The 25,377-nt window shown below is 40.6% G+C and overlaps 1 protein-coding gene across 15 annotated transcripts in view; it reads right to left on the bottom strand.

Annotated features, from left to right (window-relative positions):
- The window catches only part of TOM1L1 (target of myb1 like 1 membrane trafficking protein), a 64,056-nt gene that overhangs the window by 12,514 nt on the left and 26,165 nt on the right, over positions 1-25,377 (bottom strand). For 8 of the 15 annotated variants that reach the window (XM_084983110.1, XM_084983108.1, XM_084983111.1 and 5 more), the window contains 4 exons: positions 13,465-13,598; positions 6,703-6,763; positions 5,616-5,730; positions 4,223-4,319 (listed from right to left, as the gene is read on the bottom strand). In XM_084983110.1, coding sequence (XP_084839236.1) covers positions 4,223-4,319; positions 5,616-5,730; positions 6,703-6,763; positions 13,465-13,598 — 407 coding nt within the window. Of the gene's footprint in view, positions 1-4,222; positions 4,320-5,266; positions 5,731-6,702; positions 6,764-10,185; positions 12,610-12,831; positions 13,599-25,377 lie in introns of those variants that run through there. The other 7 variants (XR_014820425.1, XR_014820426.1, XR_014820424.1 and 4 more) reach the window with 3 other exon arrangements.

Below are 25,377 nucleotides of genomic sequence, written 5' to 3'. Positions count from 1 at the left end.
GTACATTATGTAATATATACAATAACTATAATATAAAGGGGAGAGAGAAGGTTTCTACATTCATGTCAAGTGGTAAAATACATTTTAAGTAGGCGAAAAAATTTTAATTCCTAGAGCAACCAGTCCTGCCCTCCCCATATATAAACTACACAAACATACAAAATCATGTTGAAATGGAAGATTTAAAACATTCAAATAAAGTATGAAGGAAAGAGGAAACAAACAAAAAAAACGAACAAAAACCAAAAGGAACAAATAGCAAATTACACAATGGTACACCTACACCCAACCCTATTAAATGTAAATGGTCTAAACATACTAAAGACAGAAATTGTGAGAATACAGTAACAATGCATAATCCAACTTACATTATCTACAACAAACTCACTTCAAACAGTGAAAAGTAAAAAGGTAGAAAAAGATATACCATGCAAACATTAATCAAAAGAAAGCTAGAGTGGCCCTATTAATATCAAAGTAAACATCACGGCAAAGAAAATTACAAGGAACAAAGAGGGGTATTTCATAACAATAAAAGGGTCAATTCATCAAGAAGAGAACAATCCTGAATGCAACTGCACTTAATGACAGAGCTTCAAAATTCATGGAACAAACCATCTTACCCAATATTTTCTAGAAATATCACACACTGCATGATTCTATTCATATGCTATTGTCAAAAAGACAAACTATAATGATAGAGAACAAATTGGTGGTTGCTGGGGGTAGGAGGGTGTGACTATAAGGGAAGAGCATAAGAGAGTTTCGGGAGTGTAATGAACTACTTTAAATTCTGACTGTGGTTACATGAATCTATCTATCTATCTACCTACCTACCTACCTATAAAAATACACAAACCTGTATAAAACCAACAAAAAGAGTCAATTTTACCATAGGGAAAATGTTTAAATAAAATTAAAGTGAAGACAAGACAGGTACTGAAATCAGATCCACCTGAATATGAATCCTCTTTCTGCACTAGCTGGGCAACCTTCGGCAAGTTAATATTCCTCAGCCTTAGTTTCTTCACTCAAACAATGAGAATGATAGGAGTACCTATCTCATAGACCTACTGGGAACACTAGTAATTAGTAAGCATTTCCTATTCTTCTTTAGCCTGTTACCTGATAACAAGTGGGCTATAAATATGACCTGTCACTTTATCCCATCATCATCATTGCTTTTCAAGGATCCTTTGTTATGAATAATTCCATCACTCATTTGTTCTGTGATGATAAACTGCAAACAGAGGGGGTGAGAAAATCTCAAGACCATAAGGCATTTTGACGGCTGATTCTGCATCTCATATGGGATCTGTGGCATATGATTTAGCCCCTCATGCCTTAGGTAATTTTGGTACTTCAATTTCTGATACTGTAAAAAGCCGGACTAAAAATAGCTTTACTCATGTATAAGCTTTTTTTGAAAATTAGAAAAAACAGATACGAAAGACACATTCTAGAAAAAAATATAGATGCCACACATTATATTTTATCAATTCTAAAAGCTATTATAATTATTTTGATAACTGGATCTTGGGTAGAAAATCATAATAGGGTTTCAAATCACTATCTTACGATTCACCAGAGATGCTTAAAAAAAAATTTTTTTTGGCTGCACCTGCAATACGCAAGTTTCCAGGCCAGGGTCTGAACCTGAGCCGCAGCAATGGCAATGCTGAATCCTTAATGACCAGGCCACCAAGGAACTCCCAGAGATGCTTTTTAAAACTAAAGATTCCTTCTACTGAATCAGCGTTTCTGGGGGCCAGCAATTTTACTTTTTAATAGTCACCCAAGTGATTTTTATACACCTTAAAGTATGAGATCCACAAGACGACAGATTAAAATAATCAGCTATTAGCTAGGATCTGTCTAAAATTCACTGTATGAATTTCATTTTAGTTGTTTATTATTATTATTATTTTGCTTTTTTTTCAGGGCCGCACCTGCAGTACATGGAGGTTCCCAGGCTAGGGATCTGATCGGTGTTACAGTTGCTGGCCTATACCACAGCAATGTGGGATCTGAGCCCTGTCTGCAACCTACACCACAGCTCACAGCAACGCCAGATCCTTAACCCACTGAGCAAGGCCAGGGATCGAACCTGCAACCTCATGGTTCCTAGCCAGATGTGTTTCCACTGTACCATGACAGGAATGCCCACTGTGTGAATTCTAGACAGATATTTTTTTGGTAATGGGATTTCATCTCTATGTTCAATCTTTTCTAACCAGGTTTACAGGATGAAGGAAAATGGAATCAGCGGCTTTAGACATGGTTTACTAAGCAACTTCACTGAAGTTGTACCTACACCATTTCAACTTTTACTTGCACCACAGGAATCAAGACTAGACAGCCACTGAGATGCTATTATGCCACAGAAATCTATCCTTTTTCTCTTACACTATTTTTATTTTTTGCTCTGCTTCTTCCCACTTAGATTTTCCTCTTTTCTCCTCCTACTGTCCCACTCCCTTTTTAATAAACTAAAAAATTATGTAAATCCATTGACCTCCACAGCCAAGATATGCTGTTGAGTGAAAGATAAAAGCAAAGGAGTTTCTGTCATGGCTCAGTTGGTTAACAAACCTGACTGGGAACCATGAGGTTGTGGGTTTGATTCCTGGCCTCGCTCAGTGGGTTAAGGATCTGGTGTTGCCGTGAGCTGTGGTGTAGGTTGCAGATGCTGCTCGGATCCCACGTTGCTATGCTGTGGTGTAGGCTGGTGGCTGCAGCTCTGATTAGACCCCTAGCCTGGGAGCCTCCATATGCTGTGGGTGCGGCCCTAGAAAATACAAAAAAAAAAAAAAAAAAAGGTTCAGAACAGTGTGTAGAGTAGAGTATGCTGCCCTTTATTTAATAAAAGAGAAAAATCATTCATTTTCACACTTACCTAAAGATGCTTTGGAAAGATAAATAAGAAACTAATGAAAAGGCTCCCCGGGTGGGAGCAGGAATTACATAAGGGAGGGCAACAGGCAAGATGAGGATGGAAGTAAGATCAGGTATTGTCCTTGACATCTGTTTATATTGCTTTGATATCTAAATCATGGACATGTACTGCCTATTACCTAAAAAACATATATTTAAAAGGAAAAAAAAATAGGCTTTGATGGAAGACAAATCCAACTTCTATTCATTTCTTTGCTATTTACTACTCTATCCTGCCTCTTCCTGACCTTAGGTAACCATGCTTTTTTCCAGTTTCTTTTGCATCCTTCTGTTTCTCTAAGCAAAGAGATACAAATATTAGAATTTATTATTTCTCATTTTCTCATACAAATGCAAGATAGTATACACGCACTACTTTGCACCTGTTTACACTTGATAATAAATACATTGATGACTGTCCCTCACAAAGAGGGCTTACTTTCTTCCTCAGCACTGTAATAATACATTGTGTAGATGGTTATTACACCATCTCCCAAACTAAAGGATGTTTGAGTTGTTTCTAATTATTAGCTCTTGCAGAAATGTTGTCAAGAATGATCTTGTAAAGACCTTGGTTTGCACAAGTATAAATTCCTAGGAATGAGATTGCAAGTTCAAAGGTAAATGCATTTATAATTTTAACAGATACTGCCACTTGCCCCCATAAGAACTGCATAAAATCTTCTAGCAGTTTAATTTATATTTCTGTAATTGTAAGGCTGAGCATTATTGAGCAAAAGTATGTTTTTAGGTAATTTGTATTTCTTTTTGTGCTACTAAATTGCCACATGATGTTGAGCAAGTTCTGCTTTCTTTTCTTGTAAAATAGGAATAATGATAACAGCACCAATCCAAGAACTTTTGCAAAGATTAAATGAAATAAAATAAAAAAAAATAGCAAGTGCCTGCCACATAGGAAGTGCTCTGTAATCTATGTGTCCATTTCCGTTCCCCTCACTTTGTCACTGAATTTTCCCTACCTCCTGTTACCACTAAATTTACTGAAGGTTAGTATGATGTACCAAATGCCATACTAGGAAGTACATACAGCATTTCACAGAATCTTTGTAAGAATGCTAGATTCTTGGAAGAAAAATGAAGCCTCATACTAGTTAAGTTTCTCATCCAAGGTCACACAGCTAATAGGAAGCAGTACTGAAATTCTAGATCAGTTATATGCAATTCCCAAAATTATATGAGATTGTCTTTTCAATTAAGTTATGTTTTCTTAAATATGAGGAATCAGAATGAGATGGCATTAGTTCTGGAGTACTACCGACATACTTACAAGGGTGTTTCTGTATTTTCCGAGGCTAGCAAATCTACCTGTGGATGAAGACTTGGTTTCAAGTTGTTTGTTACAACAGGGCTTGGAGAGCTGAAATCTAGAACACAAAACGTACTTGTTGTTTGGCTTTAAAACATTCTGTTAGTCAGTTCTGTTGGATTTTCCACAGTTAAAAAAAACACCACCAAATTAAAGAAACTGAGATAGCTCTGTCACCATAAAATCATGGGATTTCTACAAAGAGAAATTCAAAAACAATATTTATGGCATCTGGAAAGAGAGAAATGCCCTGCCACAAAGAAAAGATGTTGTAAAGGCAGCAGATATTATTGTATTGGGTTTTCTAAAACCCCGGCTGACTCAGAATGGAAGGGATTTTATGTCTTGTTCTGTCAAACACAAAAAGTAAAAAGCTCTGGTTATATACAGAGCTTCACCCTTACCTCCTCCAACTCTTAACTTCCCATAATCATGAGACATCCCAAAGCGAATAATTATTCCTCCACCTTCTGCCCACAAAATGCCTGATAAAACCTCAAGGAAGCTCTTCAATGTAACAGACTCCAAATATCCCACTGGTCTAAGCAAGCAGTCAACATTTTAGAAATGGGGGAAGTTTTAGGAAAACCACAAATTGAGTGAAACCAAGTATTATGATTCTGGAAAAAGCTGCTAACATGAAAACAAACTGATTTTAACTTGGCAGAAAATTCTGGATTTCAGCGTTTTTCATCATCCTTACTTTATAATTTCCCAAAACTCTCTGGGAAGGAGAGTTGGAGATAAGTAAGATAGATAAGGTACATCACCCTAAGCCTACAATGCAACCTGATTCATTTGCCTTCACAGAAATGCATTAAAGCAACCATTGCTCTCACTTTCTAAAGCAGGAAAGTCTCACAGGTCAGGTGGCTAAAAGGAGGCAGAACTGGCATTTCAACTTGGACTTCTCTGACTCAAAAGCCTCTGTTTTGCCCTCTACATTTCACCACCAGAGGCCTCCTAATTCCTGATTATCTCTATCTGCACCAAATATTCCCTTACCTGATGCTGTAGTATGGCAGAGAAACCCAAAGATAATAGTGTGTGGGTTCAGAGTAGGTTTAAACATTGGCCATGGAGTTGAACAAGCTCTATAAGCAGGCCAGGTGAATTCCATGAGATTCTAAGGCAGTGTGATGAGTTTCAAGGACCTCCTCCCCCAGACACATCCTATTCCTGTTCTGGGTATGACCCCACTGTTTGCCAAGAAGTAATTACATCTCCTGATACAGTTCTCTGATATTCAAACTGACTTCCGTCCTTCTCGGGTTGCATTTAATCAAGAAAACAAGCAGAGCTGTTTCACATCAAGCTCTTCTGCTCATCTGAAAAGGCCCATGTGCTTATTTACTTAAGTCTGAAAGCTGAGCGTTCAGGGTGTTGAATTCTCCCAGAGTGGCCCTATGCATCAGAGGGCTGGGGCTTAGGTCGAGAAGATCCGAGGATGGGGCAGAAGGTTCACTGGTCTGAAAACAAAGCAAACAAGAACACAATTTAGAGGAGTTCCCATCATGGCTCAGCAGAAACGAATCTGACTGGTATCCATGAGGACGCAGGTTTGATCCCTGGCTTTGCTCAGTGGGTTAAGGATCTGGGGTTTCCATGAGCTGTGGTGTAGGCTGCAGATGCAGCTTGGAGCCCACGTTGCTGTGGCTGTGGTGTAGGTTGGTGGCTACAGCTCTGATTCGATCCCTAGCCTGGGAACCTTCATATGCTGCCAGTGTGGCCCTAAAAAGACAAAAAAAAAAAAAAAAAAAAAAAAAAACAACAAAAAAAAACCACCATAATTTAGAAAAAACTATGTCAGGCAGTTTATCATGCCTTTCTCCCCAGAGACTTTCCTTTGGAGAAAGGAAGGTCCTATTTGGAGGTATCTTAAAGGGGAAGTCTCCACTCAATAGGCAACGTGAGTACTAATCCTATCTCACCACTGACATGGGTCCCTGCCTAATAAGACTTCTTATGACTTATCAATAATTCAATAACATCAAGTTGGGAGTTCTTGTCATGGCTCAGTGGTTAACAAATCCACTTTGGATTTAACCACAGGAACGATGAAGTTGCAGGTTCGATCCCTGGCCTTGCTCAGTGGGTTAAGGATCAGGCGTTGCCGTGAGCTGTGGTGTAGGTTGCAGATGTGGTTTGGATCCTGAGTTGCCATGGCTCTGGTGTACACCAGCAGCTACAGCTCCGATTAGATCCCTAGCCTGAGAACCCCCATGTGCCACAGGAGCGGCCCTAGAAAAGACAAAAAGACAAAAAAATAATGATTCAATAACATCAAGTTATTAAAGCAAATGTTCTACACTACCAAAACCACCCCAATCATTAAGGCACGTCTCCACTTTTTCAAGACTTGTTTTAGGTAAGCCTTGCTCCTTACTGTACAATTTGTAAAATTTTAAATTGTTTATTTTATAAAATTTCTATCCACTTACATTGGCATCTTCCCTCTGGCTCTTATTTTGCTCCAAAATCCTTTGTTGGTTTCGAGTAAACCTGTTTGAATTAACAAAATGCTAAGTACTTAAAAGAAAACAGGTATGAAAATGCTGTAATATTTAACAGGCAATTAATATGCAAATATTTAGGAATAATCAGCTTTATCCCCAATCAATACCCAATAAAGTACTTTAATAACTTTTCCCCAATTTCTAAAGGTAATAATGCCTTTAGAAAAAAATGGACAAATATTACAAATATTAATAATTCCGTCACCCAGATATGGTCTCTATTAACATTATGATGTATTTCCTTCTAGTATTTTCTTCTGTAAGTTATCTATTTTAAACTTAGTTGAAATTATACTTTATATAATTCTATATCCTAATTCCATTAAGCTGTGAGCATTTTTCTAGTTATTCAGAAATGTAACATTTAGTGGTTGCATAGTTTACTTTATAATTATGAATATTTAAAAATCCTCCTTATTCTTGAGTTCCCGTTGGGGCTCAGTGCTTAACGAATCCGACTAGAAACCATGAGGTTGTGGGTTCAATCCCTGGCCTCACTCAGTGGGTTAAGGATCTGGCATTGCTGTGAGCTGTGGTGTGGCTCACAGATGTGGCTCGGATCTGGCATTGCTGTGGCTGTGGTGCAGGCCGGCAGCTATAGCTCTGATTAGACTCCTAGCCTGGGAACCTCCACATGCCACAAGTGCGGCCCTAAAAAGCAAAAAAAAAAAAAAAAATTCCTTATTCTCAAATATTCATTTCCAGTTTTGCCAAAATTATCATTTTTTCATGAAACTCACATATACTTAACTTTCATCTTTATAAGATACTGACACCTAAAAACACTGACCTTTTATAATTTTGTTTATTTTAATTTAATTTTATTGGAGCAGAGTTGATTTACAATGTTGTGTTAGTTTCAGGTGTACAGCAATATGAATCAGTCACTCATATGAATATATCCATTCTTTTTTCCCATATAGGTTATTAAAAACTATTGAGTAGATTTTCCAGTGTTATACAGTAGGTTCTTCCTAATCATCTATTTTGTACAGTAGTGTGTGTATGTTATTCCCACACTCCCAATTCTTCTCTCCCCACAATGCTTGCACCTATGGTAACCATAAAATTGGATTTGAAATCTTTGAGTTGGTTTTTGTTTTTTAAATAAATTCTTTTTACAACTCTGTTTTAATTTTACATTGCTTGTACATTGTGGGTAAAGGAGGAGTTAAATAAATGAGAAAATAGGTTTGAAAGAATAGTGAAGTTGAAGGCAGAAATCCAAGGTGTAACCATCAGCATTATTAAGTAACTGTAAGACTATGCATATAATCCTCAATTCTCCATCTACTCAAAGAGAAGAGCAACATTTGAACCATTTCCTTAGAAAGTTATTCTCAAGGGCAAGATACAGACAGACAGATAACACAGGTAGGTGAAGGTGGAAATGTTTTGCAAACCAACTGTTGCTTCAGAAACACACAGTATTACTATTACGACACATTGACTCCGTGAACCTAAACACTTTAAAGTATAAAAGCTTACACTGAATTAGAACATGCACTTAGGGAGTTCCTGCTGTGGCACAGTGGGTTAAGAATCAGAATGCAGCAGCTCAGCAGCTCAGGTCACTGCAGAGGTGCAGGTCTGATCCCCAGCCCAGCACAGTGGGTTAAAGGATCCAGTGTTGCCACAGTTATGGCACAGGTCACAGCTACAGCTCAGATTCAATCCCTGGCCTGGGAACTTCCATATACTGTGGGTGCAGCCATTTTACAAAATTAAAATTAAAAAATAATTTAATAAAAAGAGGAGTTCCTGTTGTGGCTCCACATTACGAACCCGATGTATCCACGAGAATGTGGGTTCGATCCTTGGTCTCACTCAGTGGATTAAGGATCTGGTGTTTCTGCAAGCTGTGGCATAGGTCGCAGGTGTCACTCGGATCTCAAGTTGCTATGGCTGTGGCATAGGTCGGCAGCTGCAGCTCTGATTCGACACCTAGCTAGGGAACTTTCATTTGCCGCAGATTCAGCCTTAAAATAAAAAAAATAAATAAAAACAAATAAGAATATGCTCACATGCACTTAGGTTGAAGGATCTTTCTAACACATGTGCTTCTTCCTCAATCTATCCATGGTATTGCTTCTGTATGCTAGTTAGTTACGTGCAAGGTATGAAAACCTTCACGAATCAAGCCTTGGGTAACAAATTTCTGTTTCTTTATTTGCATGACTATTCCCTGGATGTAATGAGAGGAGTCTTTGAGGGATGGTGGAATAGGGTGAGCATACGCTGCCTGTAGAATAGATATGAATATTTGGGGAACAGAGGGCAGACTGTGGTAAGCAGAATGACTGTACCATGCCCTGCCCCCAAAGATATCCACATCCTAATGAATGGAACAGTGGATATGGTAGGTTACACGGCACATGGAGTGAAGGTTGCCAGAAGTGCTTTAATAGGTAGATTATCCTGGACTATACAGATGAACCCAAAGTAATCACACAGGTCCTTAAATGTGGAAGAGTAAGACAGATGAGGAAGCAAGAGCGCTATAGTGCAAGAAGGACCTGATCAAAAAATGTTGGCTTTGTAGATAGAGGAAAGGCATTAGGAGCCCAGGAAAGTGGCAGAGATTGCACAAAGCAAGGCAATAATTCTCCTATAGAGCCTCCAAAAAGGAACGCAGCTCTGCCAACACTTTCCTGATAACCCAGTGAGACCACATCAGATTCTTACAGAACTGTAAGAGGGTAAGTTTCTGGTTGTTCTAAGGCATGAAGTGTGTGTAGTAATTTGTTACAGCATCCCACAGGAAACTAATACATCCGTCTAGTTATCTTTTCGAGAGGTGAGACTTTTTCTCTGAATCTTAAGATGTGCTTCTGTCTCCCAATTTACTGCAGTTGTTTTTGGCACCCATGGTTCCAAGCGGAACCAGAAAAAGCTGTTCACAGAGGTTATACAATCTACTGACATGGAGGCGAAATAAATACACATTCCCCTTCACAGGAAGCTTTGAGTAAGTGGTCTTATGGTTTGTAACAGAATTTTCCAAAATGAAAACTAGATGTCAGTACTCTACTGAAAACCACGTGGTTCCCCTTAGCTATCTTCCCACTTCCAAAGATTTATTTCAACGAAAAAGAAGGGCACGGATTGTGAGAATTTGTTCAGTAGTAAGAGAATATGGTCATGGGGTTCACATCCCTCACTTGGTGCTCTGTTGTCTTCAGAGAACGGCCTCCCTCCTAGACAGTGAGACAGTGAAGGAAAGAACTTATTTCACAACTACTGGTTCTGCTTCCCTGATCCTCTTGGTCCTCACGATCGGTGGTAAAAAAGTCTAGACAATAAATTAAAAGTCTCAGTGGGACATTAGCAGGGAGAAGGACAAGAAATTAATATTTAATGTCACAATGTGTTATCACTCAGCTATGTGCTTTTGTATATATTACTGCATTTTTTTTTTTTTTTGGCTTAGACCTTGGCATGTGAAAGTTCCCCGGGCCAGGGATCAAACCTACACTGAAGAAGTGACCTAAGCCAAAGCAGTGATGCTGGATCCTAAACCCGCTGAGCCAACAGGGAACTCCCTACACATTATTACATTTGACAAAAAACCAAATACACAAACCCCCTCCAAACAGGTAATCTTCTTTAATAAACAGGAAAAGGCTTAAGTCTTAAAAACATTTAGCAATTTGTCCAAAATCATCAGCAAGGTTTGAATTTGGGCCTGTTCACCTGTCACACTGGTCCCTTGCTCATCAGCTGGTGGAAAATACAGCCACTAATTCCCAGGAATTCACAACAGAAGGGGTTCTAAAACTTCTTTACGGAATTCCTTGGTGGCCTAGTGGTTAAGGATCAGGCATTGTTGTTGCTGTGGCTCAGATCACTGATGAGGTGTGGGTTCGATCCCTGGTCTGGGAAATTCTGCATGCTGCAGGCGTGACCAAAAAAAAAAAAGAAGTCACTTTAACTAGGAGGAACACCTCTGGTATTTAGTGAATAGGAGCCACATAAGGGAAAACTGTCCTACCCAAAATGCCAATACAACTCCTCTTTGAAACAAGGATCTAGAAAATTTGGGGGGGAACTCAGAGGTTCCAGAATTTCTATACTAGGAAGGCCTAGGGAGAGATGTACCTGAAACTATGTTTTTATATGACATTTTACATTAAGAATAAGGAGAAAGCCACCTGCCAGTCAAAGCACTGTTTCTTGGGGCTGGATTCTAGGTGCTGGCTCTCTCCCTGGACCTGCTGTACTTTCCCAGAGCTTCACAAACCGGATGTGCTACTGCCTGCTCCTGGTTTAGTCATCTCTTCCTCATCCCGTAGTTCTCAGCTTAAATGGTACTTCCTTATAAAAGCTGAATTTCCTCCCTTCTCCCGACCTAGATTAGGCCTGGCTGTTAGTCTCACAAATAGATCTCCTGTACTTTTGGTTTACTGCATTTATTTCACTTCCCAAGTGTGTGTGTGTGTGTGTGTGTGTATGTGTGTGTGTGTATGATTGATGCTGTATTCTTGACTATAGATTCTAAGACTAATACTTTAATGAATGAATGAGTTAGAAACAACTTAAATGCCTCATAAGTGAAATATGAAACATGGATGATTATACAGCTATTAAAAAGAATGGTTTAAACCTAAACCATTGACTGATGAATGGATAAAGAAGATGTGGTACACATGTACACACACACAAATATTATGTGGCCATGAAAACTAATGAAATAATGCCATTTGCAGCTACGTGGATGGACCTAGAGATTATGACACTAAGTGAAGTAAGTCTGAAAGAGAAAGACAAATATCATATGATATCACTTATAGGTGGAATCTAAAATATGATACAAATGAACATATCTATGAAATAGAAACAGACTCACAGACATACAAAATAAACTTGTGGTTGCCAAGGGAGGGGGGTCGGGGGAGGGATGGATTGGGAGTTTGGGATTGGCAGATGCAACCTAGTATATATAGTATATATAAGATGAACAATAAGGTCCTACTGTACAGCACAGGGAATTATATTCAAAATTCTGTGATAAACCGTAATAGAAAAGAATATGAAAAGGAACATTATAACTGAGTCACTGTGCCATAAGGCAGAAATTAACACAACACTGTAAATCAACTATACTTAAATAAAATTTAAAAAAATAATAATTTCACAAAAACATTTAGAACACAGGAGACACAAATATTTGTTATACAGCATAGAAAATCAAGGAAGAAACAAAAGTATATGTTCTTTAATGATCACAAATATATAAAAAGTTTAGAAAAAATTAAAATGTTAAAAATAAAATGATGAATATAGTCAACTCTCCGTATGCACAGGTTCTGTATCTGTGGGCTCCTCATCCAAGAATTCAACTAAACATGGATTGAAAATACTCGAAAAAGAAAAAAAAATTCTAGAAAGTTAAAAAGGAAACTTGAATTTACCATGCACCGGCAAGTATTTTACATAGCATTTACACTGTATTTAAAACTATTTACATAGCATTTACATCTATTAGGTTATAAGTAATCTAGAGATGAGGTAGAGTATATGAGAAGAGGCATATAGGTTACAAGGCAAATACTACCATTTTACGTAAGGCACTTGAGCATCTGGATTTTGGTATCCTTTGGGGGTCTTGGAATCAATCCCTTGCAGATAGTGAGGGATAACTGCGTTAAAAATGTTTGCCTTTGGAATTCCCATTGTGGTGAGCAGAAACGAATCTGACTAGTATCCATGAGGACACGGGTTCAATACCTGGCCTTGCTCAGGGTGTTAAGGATCCGGTATTGCTGTGAGCTGTGGTGTAGGTCACAGACAAGGCTCAGATCCCATTGCTATAGCTGTGGCATAGGCCGGCAGCTACAGCTCCAATTTGACCCATAGCCTGGGAACTTCCATATGCTAGAGGGTGGCCCCAAAAAGTAAAAAAAAACAAAATTTGCCTTCATACTTTTCTGAACAGATTTAATTAATTAATTTATTTATTTTTGTCTTTTTAGGGGCACACCTGCAGCATATGGAGATTCCCAGGCTAGGGGTTGAATCAGAGTTGCAGCCTCTGGCCTATGCCAAAACAATAGCAACATGGGATGTGAGCAGTGTCTGCAACCTATACCACAGCTCACGGCAATGCCAGATCCTTAGTCCACTGAGCGAGGCCAGGGGTCAAACCTGCATCCTCATGGATACTAGCTGCATTTGTTAACCACTGAGCCAAGATGGGAACTCCCCAGATTTTTTTTTTTTGTGATCAATGTTCATATGCAGAATTTCCTCACTGACTGCTCTGGTTTTGTATAGACTATTTTCTCCATATGAATATACTCCCCTCTTCTCTTAACCATTTCCATGTTGTTCTCCACAAAAATTTAGGGTAAAGCTCACTTTCACTAAGACACTTTATGTCATTCATTTATTTGAGAGCCTATAATGTGCTCACAGACAATATTCATGAATAGGATTCACGGCCAGCTCACACATCCATCTGTGGCCATCACTTATGCGGCCCTCACACTGCTGAGGCACACGCCTGTCCCTGCAGGCCTGTATCACAGGCTCGCAGGAACAGGATTCTCTCTACGGGGAAGAAGGCGGGGCTGATCGGGAACTTGTTCTTGCTCTTTCTGAGTGTCCACCAGAAGGACTCTAGGAACACTGAGTCCTCCAGTGACAACAGCACTGGAGAAGGGCTGGGGAGGGCACACCCCTGCTCACCTCTCACACCCAAGGATGGCGTTATTCAAATCCTCATTCACTTGAATTAATTCAACAGTGACATCTTCATTCTCCACCACCACGAGCAGGTCCATGATCCTCTCCTGCATCTCCCGACCTGTCTTATAAAGTTTCTGTCAAAGAAAGGAGAGAGATTTCTTCTTCCATGCTTCAAACACCTGACCTGCCAATCTGTACACTCCTGCGACCACCTCCATGATGAGCCACCTATGCAAGATTACCAAAGCATTTAACGATGGACAGCTCATCTTCCCTCTATCAGAAGGATAGCAGAATGATAGTCTCTTCTAAAAATCTAAATAGGCACCATAAGGCAATGAGGTACAGTGCACGTAATGCTTGACTAGAAATGCGAAGTGGTGTACAGGAATTCTAGATGGACTGCTTACTAGCTGTACTGTGTTAGGAAAAAAAAATCACTTTCCCAAATCTCATTTTACTCACTTGGTAAGTGAAAAATATACGACTTGCCACATCTACCTCAAGGGGTGATGTAAAAATCAAATGAGATGTGTATAGTGAGGAACTCTATAACTACAAAGCACTAAAACAAAATTGGTGTCCTGTGTAGTAATGGAAGAAAGAAGTCATTAAAATGCATTTATAGCAGTGTAATTTTCTTATTATGTTTTACTTAAACATGTGAAGTTTATAGTTACAACATCACATTCCAACGTAAGCTGAACTGTGATTGAAAAACGAGTCATCAATATCATCCTTATTTGGACTGCCTAGAATCACTCTATTACAAGAACGCCACTCCCTAAACCAGCTTTTTCTTATTAGCATCGCAGGCACCTAGAGTAGATTTAAACTAATTCAGAATCACCAAGCCTGAGAGTTTGGGCATTTACATTTTTTAATGAGCATCTCCAAATGTTTCTTATGTACAGTGACATTGGAAAACTGCTACATAACAACTTACTTTCCTCTTAGGCAAGCCTCCAATAAGCCTGAGAAGCATAAAACTAATAATACTAATTCCTTCAAACCCACTTTGGCTAGAATTTGTTCATGTAATAGTACCTTAACATCAGGCAAAATACAGGGAAATTCCCCTTTCAAAATGAATTACAGCAAGTTCTATTACATTACCTGATCTTTTCCCTCAAGACAGGTAGACCCGCTGAAAAACTTATGCTTCACAAAGCCATTTAGAATCTCAGACAATGTATCATAAAATCTCTGAAAGGAAATCTCTAAATAAATAAATCAAGCCACTACTATCTGGCATTTAAACTCAGAGGTAAAAAGCCACCACACCTCCACAAAATCTTAAAAAATAAAATTCAGAAAACAAGAAAAGGAAAAGGAAAAAAAACAGGTGAGAGAGACAGATGACAGACTTTGGGTTTTTATACTCTATTGCACGACCAGAAAAACTGTCTGGTTCCTAACGACGTGGTCACTGTCAGCAGCAGCTGACAAACATTTTTTTAAAGGCCCAGATATTAAATATTTTCTGCTTTGTGGGCCACATGGTCTGTGTTGCAACTATCCAGCTCTGCCATTTGTTCACAATATGCAGATAGGTGGGTGTAGTCATATCCCAATAAAACAGGTAGTGGCTAAATCTGGCTCACTTATGGGCCTCTGGTGTAGCACAATGAGAAAAAGACTTTAGACTCAGTAGACCAAAGGCCTCTCCCATGTAATATACCTGATGTGGGTGGGATTTGGTTAAAATTTAGCCTCAGTGTATTTTTTCATCTATAAAACAAGGATAACAATCATCTTGTAGGCTTTTTTTTTTTTCCACACACCACACATGAGGAAGTTCCTGGGCCGGGGATGGAACCTGTGCCACAGCAGTGACAATGCCAGATCCTAAATCTGCTGTGCCACAAGGGAACCTCTTGCAGAGGTGTAAGAATAGAGAATGATGCAGTTGAAACCTCATCGTGTCTGGTATACAGGGCAGTCAATGAATGTAGTATGGTTGCCTAAGGAAGTATCACGAGCAGCTAAACTAGCTAATACATTCCTATAATACCTGTGCCTTTACCTAGGACCTGATGCTAAACAAGGAAAAAACCGAGAACAACATTTGTTATAACCCCATGACGAGTAAGAACTCCTTCTTTATTCCTTCGTTCTCCTTCCTGCTCACTGACAGTCTTGCTAGAACAATGTCAAGATCAAGGAAATACAATGGCTGTTAGACGCCTATGACAAAATGTAGAAATAGGTTTGAAGTGAATGTGCAGCCAACATCAATAGCACCCAGTCACATGAAGACCATTCCTTTGCCCTTTTAAGAGACAGATGGAATGGAAACATGAAAGGAGCACCACATTTCTCAGCAGATTTGCAAAGCAGAATCTGAAAAACCTCTTCAAAAGCCGACGCTCTCTGATCTTTGCAATTGATGTCTGTCTCAGAGGAGGGCCAAGCCACCTGGAAACAGCGGAGACCAGGCACCATGGTCCAAAAGGAAGGGTCAGAAGTTCCCTACAGCAGGCACTTGCAGGGATGCGGATGTGGGGAGCCAGGGGGAGTAAGTCTAAACAGGAAGGAGCAGCTGCTGGCGCATATGCCCATTGCAGAGGCCCGGGAACTGCCTCCCTTTACATCACATCAAAGCAAAGGCAGGCTTCTAAGTTAAAGTGAATTTAACAATCAATTCCAAAGGCTTTGGAGCAAAACAAAAAGGAGGTCATTAAGAGCCTCCTCTTCGGACATCCAGATGCTTCCACTCTTTCTCAGAGCACTCAGGAATTAAGGAAGAAGATTTCCCATACTTTCAACTCCAACTGCCATTGTCCCACATTCACCAACAAAGGGCAACTCAATAAAAAGTACCTGGATGGATCTCTTGAAAAAGTTGTAACAGGAAGAAATGTGTTTGCTTGGCAGCCTTCTCTGGAAATAACATCTGCCTGGCACTGCTGCTATAACACATCTCTCTCCAGGACCTCCCACAGACAGCAAGAGAAGGTCCCTATATACTCAAAATCAAAACTGCTCTGTTCACCCTAAAACCGAACATTCTTCAGCATAACTTGCTCATATAGTCTCCTCTTTCTTTTACAGGCCTCCACTGAATGAATGACATTAACTGTTAACATAAGCCTCCAGAGAATCATTAGCTTATGAGAACCCTTCCAACTCTTTTTCCTATCTAAATATTATCAATATCTTCAATAACTCCTTGGCCCGTCTTTTGTCCTAAGTCATTAATTCTTCAACAGAGAATCGATATATTCAGTTTGACAGACATTTAATGAACGTCCTCGGTGTAAAAAACATATACTCTAAATCTGCACAGTTGTATAGATTTACAAGTAGAGGTCTTATTTACTGTCGTCCAAGTTGCTTCCATCTAGCTAGGGAACTAATACCCACATGGAAAGACAACAGGCTAGCCACCCACACTAGAAAGTCAGTCCTGGGTTCAAAATGAGAAACGAGTGCTACACTGCATGGAAGGTGGCCTCAGAAGGACAAGGTTCCACTCCAGCTCCATCCTCACTCACCACTGTGTGGACAAAACACCCCCTTTCTGAACATAAGGCCTCATCTGTAAAGGGAGATGGTCTCCAAGGCACCGGAAGTCCCTTCCACTGTGAATGCCTTACAAGTCTCTGAACTGGAAAGACAGTAAGAGTGGTCCTGGCAGGATGACTCGTGTTTTCTTTGGCCACGCCCATGGCCTGCAGAAGTTCCTGGGCCAGGATTGAACCCCAGCAACAGCAGTAACAGAGCCACAGCAGTGACAACACGGGACAGGATGACTTTATTTCACTCTCAAGTTTTTTTTTTTTTTTTCAACTAGTTACCAATTATTCTCATAGTACTAAATTTTAGATTTTAAACTTCTCTAATAAATGAGAGTAAGGCTTTCTCTAGTTGTGCTCTCAAAAATCAGTGTTCAGTTTATTCTACAGAACACTAAAACTAAAACATCCTCTTCTTTTTCTGGGTCTAGGCAAAAACTGGCTAAGACTAAAATGAGAGGTAGCAGAGAAAGTCAGTGACTCAAGGTAAGGGTAAGGTGGTTCAGAGCCAAGTACACAATGCCTAGAAAGCAAATCTAAGAACAGGCGGCTACATTTCATTCCTGTGACCAGAACAGATACTTTCAACCCATTGCAACACTCATTAGACTGGATATGGCCCCAGAATCTTTGTATTCTGGCAAACCAAAAGAAATCTTGACTCTGCCTCTAATGAAGTTCAAAGTCCAGGAGCAACACAGGAGAGGAAAAGTGTCTTTCACCAAAATAGTTTTATTGCCTAAGGGTCTAACAAAGTGAAGGAGCCCTGAGAATTTGCAGGGCTTCAGGATCTAACTGTTCAGCACAGATTGGAGGAACAGAGAGGGGATTCCAAATAAGTATACTGGATTTCAGACGGAGGGAAACAGACGGGGGACGCAGTCCAAATAAACAGAACAGCTGCTAGTAGGTTTGTGCCAATAGACAAAACAGGAAGTGATTCCAAGGATAGAGGCTGCTTTTAATGTTAACAAATTGCATATAAGACTGTGATCATTGGTAAAGTGTATATACAAGAAGAGCCAAGAAATTTTTTTTTCTTTTTATGGCTGCACCCGTGGCATATGGAAGTTCCCAGGCTAGGGTCCAATCGGAGCCGCAGCTGCCAGCCTACACCACAGCCGCAGCAACACCAGATGTGAGCTACATCTGCGACCTACACCCCAGCTCACAGCAATGCCGGATCCTCAACCCACTGAGCAGGGCCAAGGATCAAATGAGTATGCATCCTCATGGATATTAGTCATGTTCTTAACCAGCTGAGCCATAACAGCAACTCCCAGAGCCAAGAAAGTTTGAGTGGAGACTTTTCCTATGGGCTGGACGCCTTTCTTTGCCTTCCAGATCCACCGTCCACACACTCTGCCCTGCCCTGTGCCCTCGGGGCCAGCCCACAGGGAACACACATTAGGTCCCCTGCCCTCTCACAGCTGACTGGGTCCAGCTGGCAGGAAATGGGCGAAAGGAGGAGGGTGAGGTCTGGGTGTTTATTATCTTCATTCCTTCCACCAAACGCACTGCTACTCTCAAGGCTCCCTTTCTCACATGATTCTTCCCACTGAATTCTGGCCAAAGTTCCCTCTTGCCTATTTATGCCTAGAGATATAAGCTAGTAGCTCAGGGTAACGAACTAGCTCCTGTCATTTCTCTGAACCCTGTGGTATCTCACCAAATAAACAGTACCTTGATTAAACTGTCTTCAAATTACCCAAATGGAGCCTGCCATCTGTTTGACTGATAAACCCTATAAGGCATGGAACAAAGTAATTAAAATAGAATGATACCAACACAGGAATAGACAAACAGATCAAACCACGAGAATAGCCTCTAGAAAGGCATTCTTGCATCAGAATACAGAATATGATTAAGAGGTGTCTAAAATCAGTGGAGAAGGTATATACACTGTTGATAAATGTTATTTGGACAACTAGTCATCTAATTGAAACAGATAAATCAAGGTAAAGTCTCTAACTCAAACCAAGGCTAAAGATGCTAATATTAAACCACATAAAATCAAGGGAAAACCCATGAATGTATTAAAGATATTTTTCTTGAGTGATTCTATCATGCAGCCCTGCTCTGGGCACGGAACTTGAGCTGTAAACAAGACAAGCCTGTGGAGTGTCCATTCTAGCAGGCAAAGGCAGCTGCACAAATGTGCAGGAAAAGCATCAGTGTGCTGGGCAGAGGATGAAATGGGGGTGTCACAGGAAAGTGGCTGACTTTGGACTGGGAAGCCAGAGAAGACCCCTCCAAGGAGGTAACATACAAAGTTGGCATGATGAGACAAAGCTGGCCATGGGAAGACAGGGGAAGCATAAGAGTCAAGGGTAAAACAGCTCCCTGCAAGAATGAACTCAGTGTGTCCAAGAAACAGGAAAGTGGCCGGTATGGCTGGACCAAGGAGAGCACACGTGCTGCAGAAGGAAAGGTGGGCAGGAGCAGATGGGGAAGGGCTCTGCGGCCAGAGTGAGAAGGCTGGGTTTGACTTTAAGTGTAACAGGAAACCACTGGAGGGTTTCCAGCAAGGAATAACATGATCTGGTTTACCTTTTAAAAAGCTATAGAGAGGAGTTCCCAGCATGGCTCAGCAGAAATGAATCTGACTAGCATCCATGAGGAGACAAGTTCAATCCCTGGTCTCGCTCAGAGGAGGCAAGTTCAATCCCTCCTTGCTTAAGGATCTGGCGTTTCTGTGGCTGTGGCGTAGGCCGGCGGCTACAGCTCTGATTCGACCCCTAGCTTGGGAACATCCATATGCCACAGGTGCGGCCCTAAAAAGACAAAAAAATAAAATTAAAATGAAAAATAAATAAAAGACAAAAAGCTATATAGAGATGCTCAATAGCATCAGTCATTAGGGAAATGCATATCAAAACTATAATGAGATAGTACTTCATACTTACTGGATGGCTATAAAGACAAAACAGAAAACAAGTGTCAGCAAGGGAGTGGAGCACCTGAAACCCTGTGTGTTGCTGGTAGGAATGTAAAATGAGCAACGACTGTGGAAAATGCTTTGTCCCTGCCTCACAAAGTTAAACACAGAGTTTCTATGTGACCCAGTGATGCTACTCCTTAGGTACATACTCCAAAGAACACAGGTATTCAAGCACGAACTTCTACATGAATGTTCACAGCAGCATTATTCACAACAGCCGAAAGGTAGAAACAACGCAAATGTCCATTAACCCGTAAATAAATACAGTACATCCATATGACGAAATATTGGGCCATAAAAGATACTACAACAACCTGGAAAACATTATAGTAAGTGAAAGAACATATTCTATGATTCTATGTATATGAAGTCTTCAGGATAGGTAAATCCATGGAAACAGAAAGCAGAAAAGCGGTTGCCTGGGAACTGGGCAAAGGCAGGAAGGAAAAAGGCTGCTTAATGGGTATAAGGTTTCCTTTGGGGATGACGAAAATGTTCTAGAACTCAATGAAGGAAATGGTTGCGCTGTGAATGTGAATGCCACTAAACTATATACTTTAAAGTGATTAATTTTATGTTATATGAATTTTGCAATTAAAGAAAAAAACAAATCTATACAGTTCTTGGTTTCCAGCACAGCACTGTCCTCAATATCCTGAAAACCTTTCTGATCACAAAATACCTAAAAATGTTGGATACAACAGAAAAATATTTTAATTAAAAAAAAGAAAAATATTTTAATATGCATGCATTTTAATATTTGATAAAATAAAACCAAATAGGATCCAAAGATATGAGGGGCAATAGAGGCTCAAGAGTTCAGAAGGTACCAAACTGCCAATCTCTAATAACCCCGAAAGGCAGGAGGTAAACAAGGTGCTGAGACGGATCAAAGACCCCCACTTGCAGCTGGGACCTTTCAATGGCTACCTATACATAAAATATCATATATATATATATATATATATATTTGCCTCCATTTTTGACAGAGCTCCTAAATCCCTTGGAATTTCTTGGGTGACAGGGAGTATTTTGTTCTGATGAGGCAACTCTTTCTTCTTCTTCTTTTTTCTCTTTTTAGGGCAGCACTTGAGGCACATGGAATTTCCCAGGCTAGAGGTCAAATCAGAGCTGTAGCCACCAGCCTACACCACAGCCGCAGCAACATGAGATCTGAGCTGCATCTGTGACCTACACCACAGCTCACGGCAATGCCAGATCCTTTAACCCACTGAGCAAGGCCAGGGATCGAACCTGCATCCTCATGGATACTAGTTGGGGTTGTTACTGCTGAGCCACAATGGGAACTCCTGATGTGGCAACTCTTGATGGGCTCCTAGATAGGGGCTGGTCACAGCAAAGACCAGGACATGATTAGAGCTTGGAACTCTTAGTTCCACCCTCCATCCTCTGGAGAGAGAGAGGGACTAGAGATTAATTGACCTTGTCTACTTGATGAAGTCTCCATAAAAGTCCATAAACAGGAGTTCCCGCCATGGCGCAGTGGTTAACGAATCTGACTAGGAACCATGAGGTTGCAGGTTCGATCCCTGGCCTTGGTCAGTGGGTTAAGGATCCTGCGTTGCGGTGAGCTGTGGTGTGGGTCGCAGACGCGGCTTGGATCCCGCGTTGCTGTAGCTCTGGCGTAGGCTGGTGGCTACAGCTCCGATTTGACCCCTAGCCTGGGAACCTCCATATGCCGCAGGAGCGGCCTAAGAAATGGCAAAAAAAAAAAAAAAAAGTCCATAAACCTCGGGGTTCAGAGGGCTTCCAGGTTGGTGAACACATCCATGTTCTGGGAGGGTAGTGCACCCCAACTCCCTAGAGACAGAAGCTTCTGTGTTTGGGTCTCCTCCAGACCTCACCCTTCGCATCTCTTCATATGCACCCTATCATATAACCCTTTATAACAGCATTTATAATAAACCAGTAAATATGCGTCTCCTTGAGTTCTGGGAGCCATTCACGCAAATTAGAAACCTGAGGTTGTGGGAACTCCCAGTTTATAGTCTTCTGTCAGAAGTATGGGAGACCCTAACTTGCAATGGGCATGTGAAGTAGGACGGTTTTGTGGGACCAAGCCATTAACCTGTGGGATCCAGGGCTAACTCAGGGTAGTTAGTGTCAGAATTGAACTGAATTGTAAGACACCCTGCTGACAATGAAGAAGAGGTCAGTGTGAGAAAAAAAAAAAAAAAAAACCCACCCCACACATATTTGGTATCATAAGTGCTGGTTGTCATAAGTACAAAAATTTTCATTTTGCTAAATATAAGTTAATAAGTTAGAGAAAGGAGCTCAGCCCCCCAAAAGAAAGTGGTGAGAATGGAGTTTAGCCTCAGTTTTGGAGGAAAAGAAGGGAAACGTGGAAAGAAATTCCTCTGGGAATTCTAACAGCCTTACTCTCTCATCATCTCCAGGGACAAAACTTCCTGCCTTCAAAACCAAAAATCCCTAGTGAGTGCTTGTCTTTTTTCTCCGACTGCGTAGGCCCCAGGTTCTTTTGGAAACCGCGAGCTATTTCAAGTCCTTTTCCCCTGCTTCTATTGGTGACACTGGAAGTTCCCCGCTCCTAAAGTTAGGCTCTGGGGCAGCAGAGGGCATGGTTGCTTCATCTCCATGTGAGTGCACAAGGCCCATCCAATCTCACTCTGATTCTGAGGTTAGTATGGGCTTCTTCTGAGGAGAGTCACACTGGAAGCGACTCTTTCTCCTGGGTGGGGCTGTGTGTACCTCAGCTGGCAGATCCCACCTACATTATCCCACACTGAATATCCTCCCTCTTCTGGTCCCCTGATGGTCTGTCTAGGTTCTCCTGTAATCCTTGGAATGTATTTTATTTTCACATTGTCTGTCATTTCAAAGGGATTTGGAGAAGACGAGGTAAATTATTTTAACAGGCTAAAAAAGTGGTTATTAGCCAATTTGGGGGAAAAAAGTGTCTGTTTCCCAACTCTCACAGTGGATTTCAGACCCTTTGAGCTCTTCTTTAGAGATATACTGCTCCCCCCAGAGCCTGATGATCACTAGGCTGCTGCTCAAGCCTCCAAAAGTCCCTGGGGTTACATGGCGAAGCCAAGGAGCTAGCATTACCTAGGGGTCCTAACTCCATCGATCTGAATAGTTTAGACAGTTGTGAGAAAATCTTTGAAAAATTAGAAACTAAAGAATTACTTCGGGATCTGCAATCATACTCCTGGCCACATATCCAGAGAAAACCTTAACTCAAAAAGATACAGACACCTCAGTGTTCATTGCAGCACTATTCACAATAGCCAAGACATGGAAGCAACCTAAATGTTAGTGACAGAGGAATGGATAAAGAAGATGTGGCTGTCACTCACACACACACACACACACACACATACACACACACACACACACTGAAATATTGTGCCATGAAAAAAAGAATGAAAGAATGTGATTTGCAGTGACAAAGGTGAACCTAGAGATTATCATACTAAGTGAAGTAAGCCAGACAGGGAAAGACAATTTCATATGTTATCATTTGTTTGGAATCTAAAAAAAATAAAGACACAAAATGAATTCATTTATAAAACGAAAATAGACCCACAGACATAGAAAACAAATTTACGGTTACCAAAGGAGAAGGGGAGGGGAGGAACCAATTAGGAGGCTGGGATTAACATATACACACCACTATATATAAAATAGACAACAGCGGTCTACCATACACCACAGGAAACTATACTCAATATTTTATAATAACCTATAAGGGAAAAGAATCTGAAAAATACATGCATCATTGTGCTGCACACCTGAAACTAACACAATATTGGAAGTCAACTATGTTTCAATTTAAAAAAAAGAATTACTTTGTTCCTCCACAGTCTTTGTTGGTTTCGTTTTTAGATCTTTGAATGAAAATAGGTTCCGTGTCCTCTATTTCCAAAGATTTCATCGCATTAGTCTAGATATTAGGCCATCTAATATATATAATAAGGAATATATATTTGGTCTTCATCCCTAGATTCCTAGCACAGAGCTTCTAAAACCCTTGGAATTCCTGAGTAGCAAGGGTGAGAGGAGCATCTTTTGTTGTTTATAATAAGCCCCTTTCAACCTAGCCTGAGTTTATGCTAATGAGATGATTCTCAGAGGACAGGGGCTGGCTGCCAGAGGAACCAGCCCTGTGACCAGAGTTTAAACTTTCAATCCTACACCCCCCACCCTCAACCCCCAGCCCCCACAAACTCCAGGAAGGGGAGGTGGCTGGAGACTGAGTTAATCACCAATGGCCAACGATCAAATAAATCATGCCTCTCTCTACAAAACCCTAAATTATGGGGTTCAGAGAGCTTCTGGGTAGTGAACACACCCAGGTGCTGGGAGGGTGGAGAGCTTCAACTCCACAGGCACAGAAGCCCCTGTCTATACCTCCTCATCTGGCTGCTCATTGGTATCCTTTATAATGAACTGGGAATAATAAGTAAAGTGTTCCCCTGGACTCTGTGAGCCGTTCTAGCAAATTACTGAACCCGAGGAGGGGGTCATGGGAACCGCCAATTTGATTTATAGCCAAAATGGGACAGAAGTGTGGGTAACCTGGGGACCCTCTGCTTGTAAGGGTGCCAGACACATAAGGGCAGTCTTGCGGAACTAAGCTCTTCATCTGTGGGGTCTGTGCTATCTCTGTGTAGTTAGTGCCGGAATTTTTTAATGTGAGGAAAAAAAATTCAGACCTGGTGTCAGAAGTATTGTGAGTAGAGAAACAGTTTTCTTTTATGAGATTATTTCGATTACAAGAAAAAGTTCAAATACGTGTCAAAAGAATTTGAGAAAACAGCACTCTCCACAACAGATCTCAATGTGTTACTAACAAAAAGCCTAGAGAGAAAAAGTTACACATTCAATAGGCTCCGTAAACAAACGGATTTGAGGCCAGAACCATTTAACTCCAACTGGCCAAGAGTAGTATTCTAAAGGTGACTCACAGCCCAAGTCTCTTTATTATTCCAGGCAACACACAGCCCTAAGCTTTGGCATCCAAACAGCAACTAACAAGTCCATTATTATCCTTGCAACAAATTCAACCAAATAGCTGCACCCAAAGACTCTAATACAAAAAGCCATTTCAAATGGCATCAAATAAGACCAGATTCACATATTTAAATGGGATGTTTCAGTGTACATTTTACTGAAGGATTGACTGTATGCCACAGATGGAAGAAAACATGAGAAAGGTCCTATCACTTCACTTGAGACCATGTGTAACTAGAAATACCACTGTGTCGATTCTCGTAAAGTATTATCTGCCACGTACCCTTTTACTCTGATATTTAACTTTTTAAATTTTAGTTTAACATGCTTGTTAACATCACGAGTCACAAAAGTTATACCCGTAAATGTCTTTAAGTGTGGATTTTTCAAAAGGGATTATGTAGGTACTTTAATGATTAATTTTCTGGAGTTCCCATCCTGGCACAGCAGAAA

Source organism: Sus scrofa, chromosome 12, assembly GCF_054392235.1.
Source record: "Sus scrofa isolate SSC_HxYL_T2T_F1_AM1 chromosome 12, Sscrofa_HxYL_maternal_Yorkshire_Landrace_v2.0, whole genome shotgun sequence".
NCBI lineage: Eukaryota > Metazoa > Chordata > Mammalia > Artiodactyla > Suidae > Sus > Sus scrofa.
This window is presented reverse-complemented; position numbering and strand designations above follow the sequence as displayed.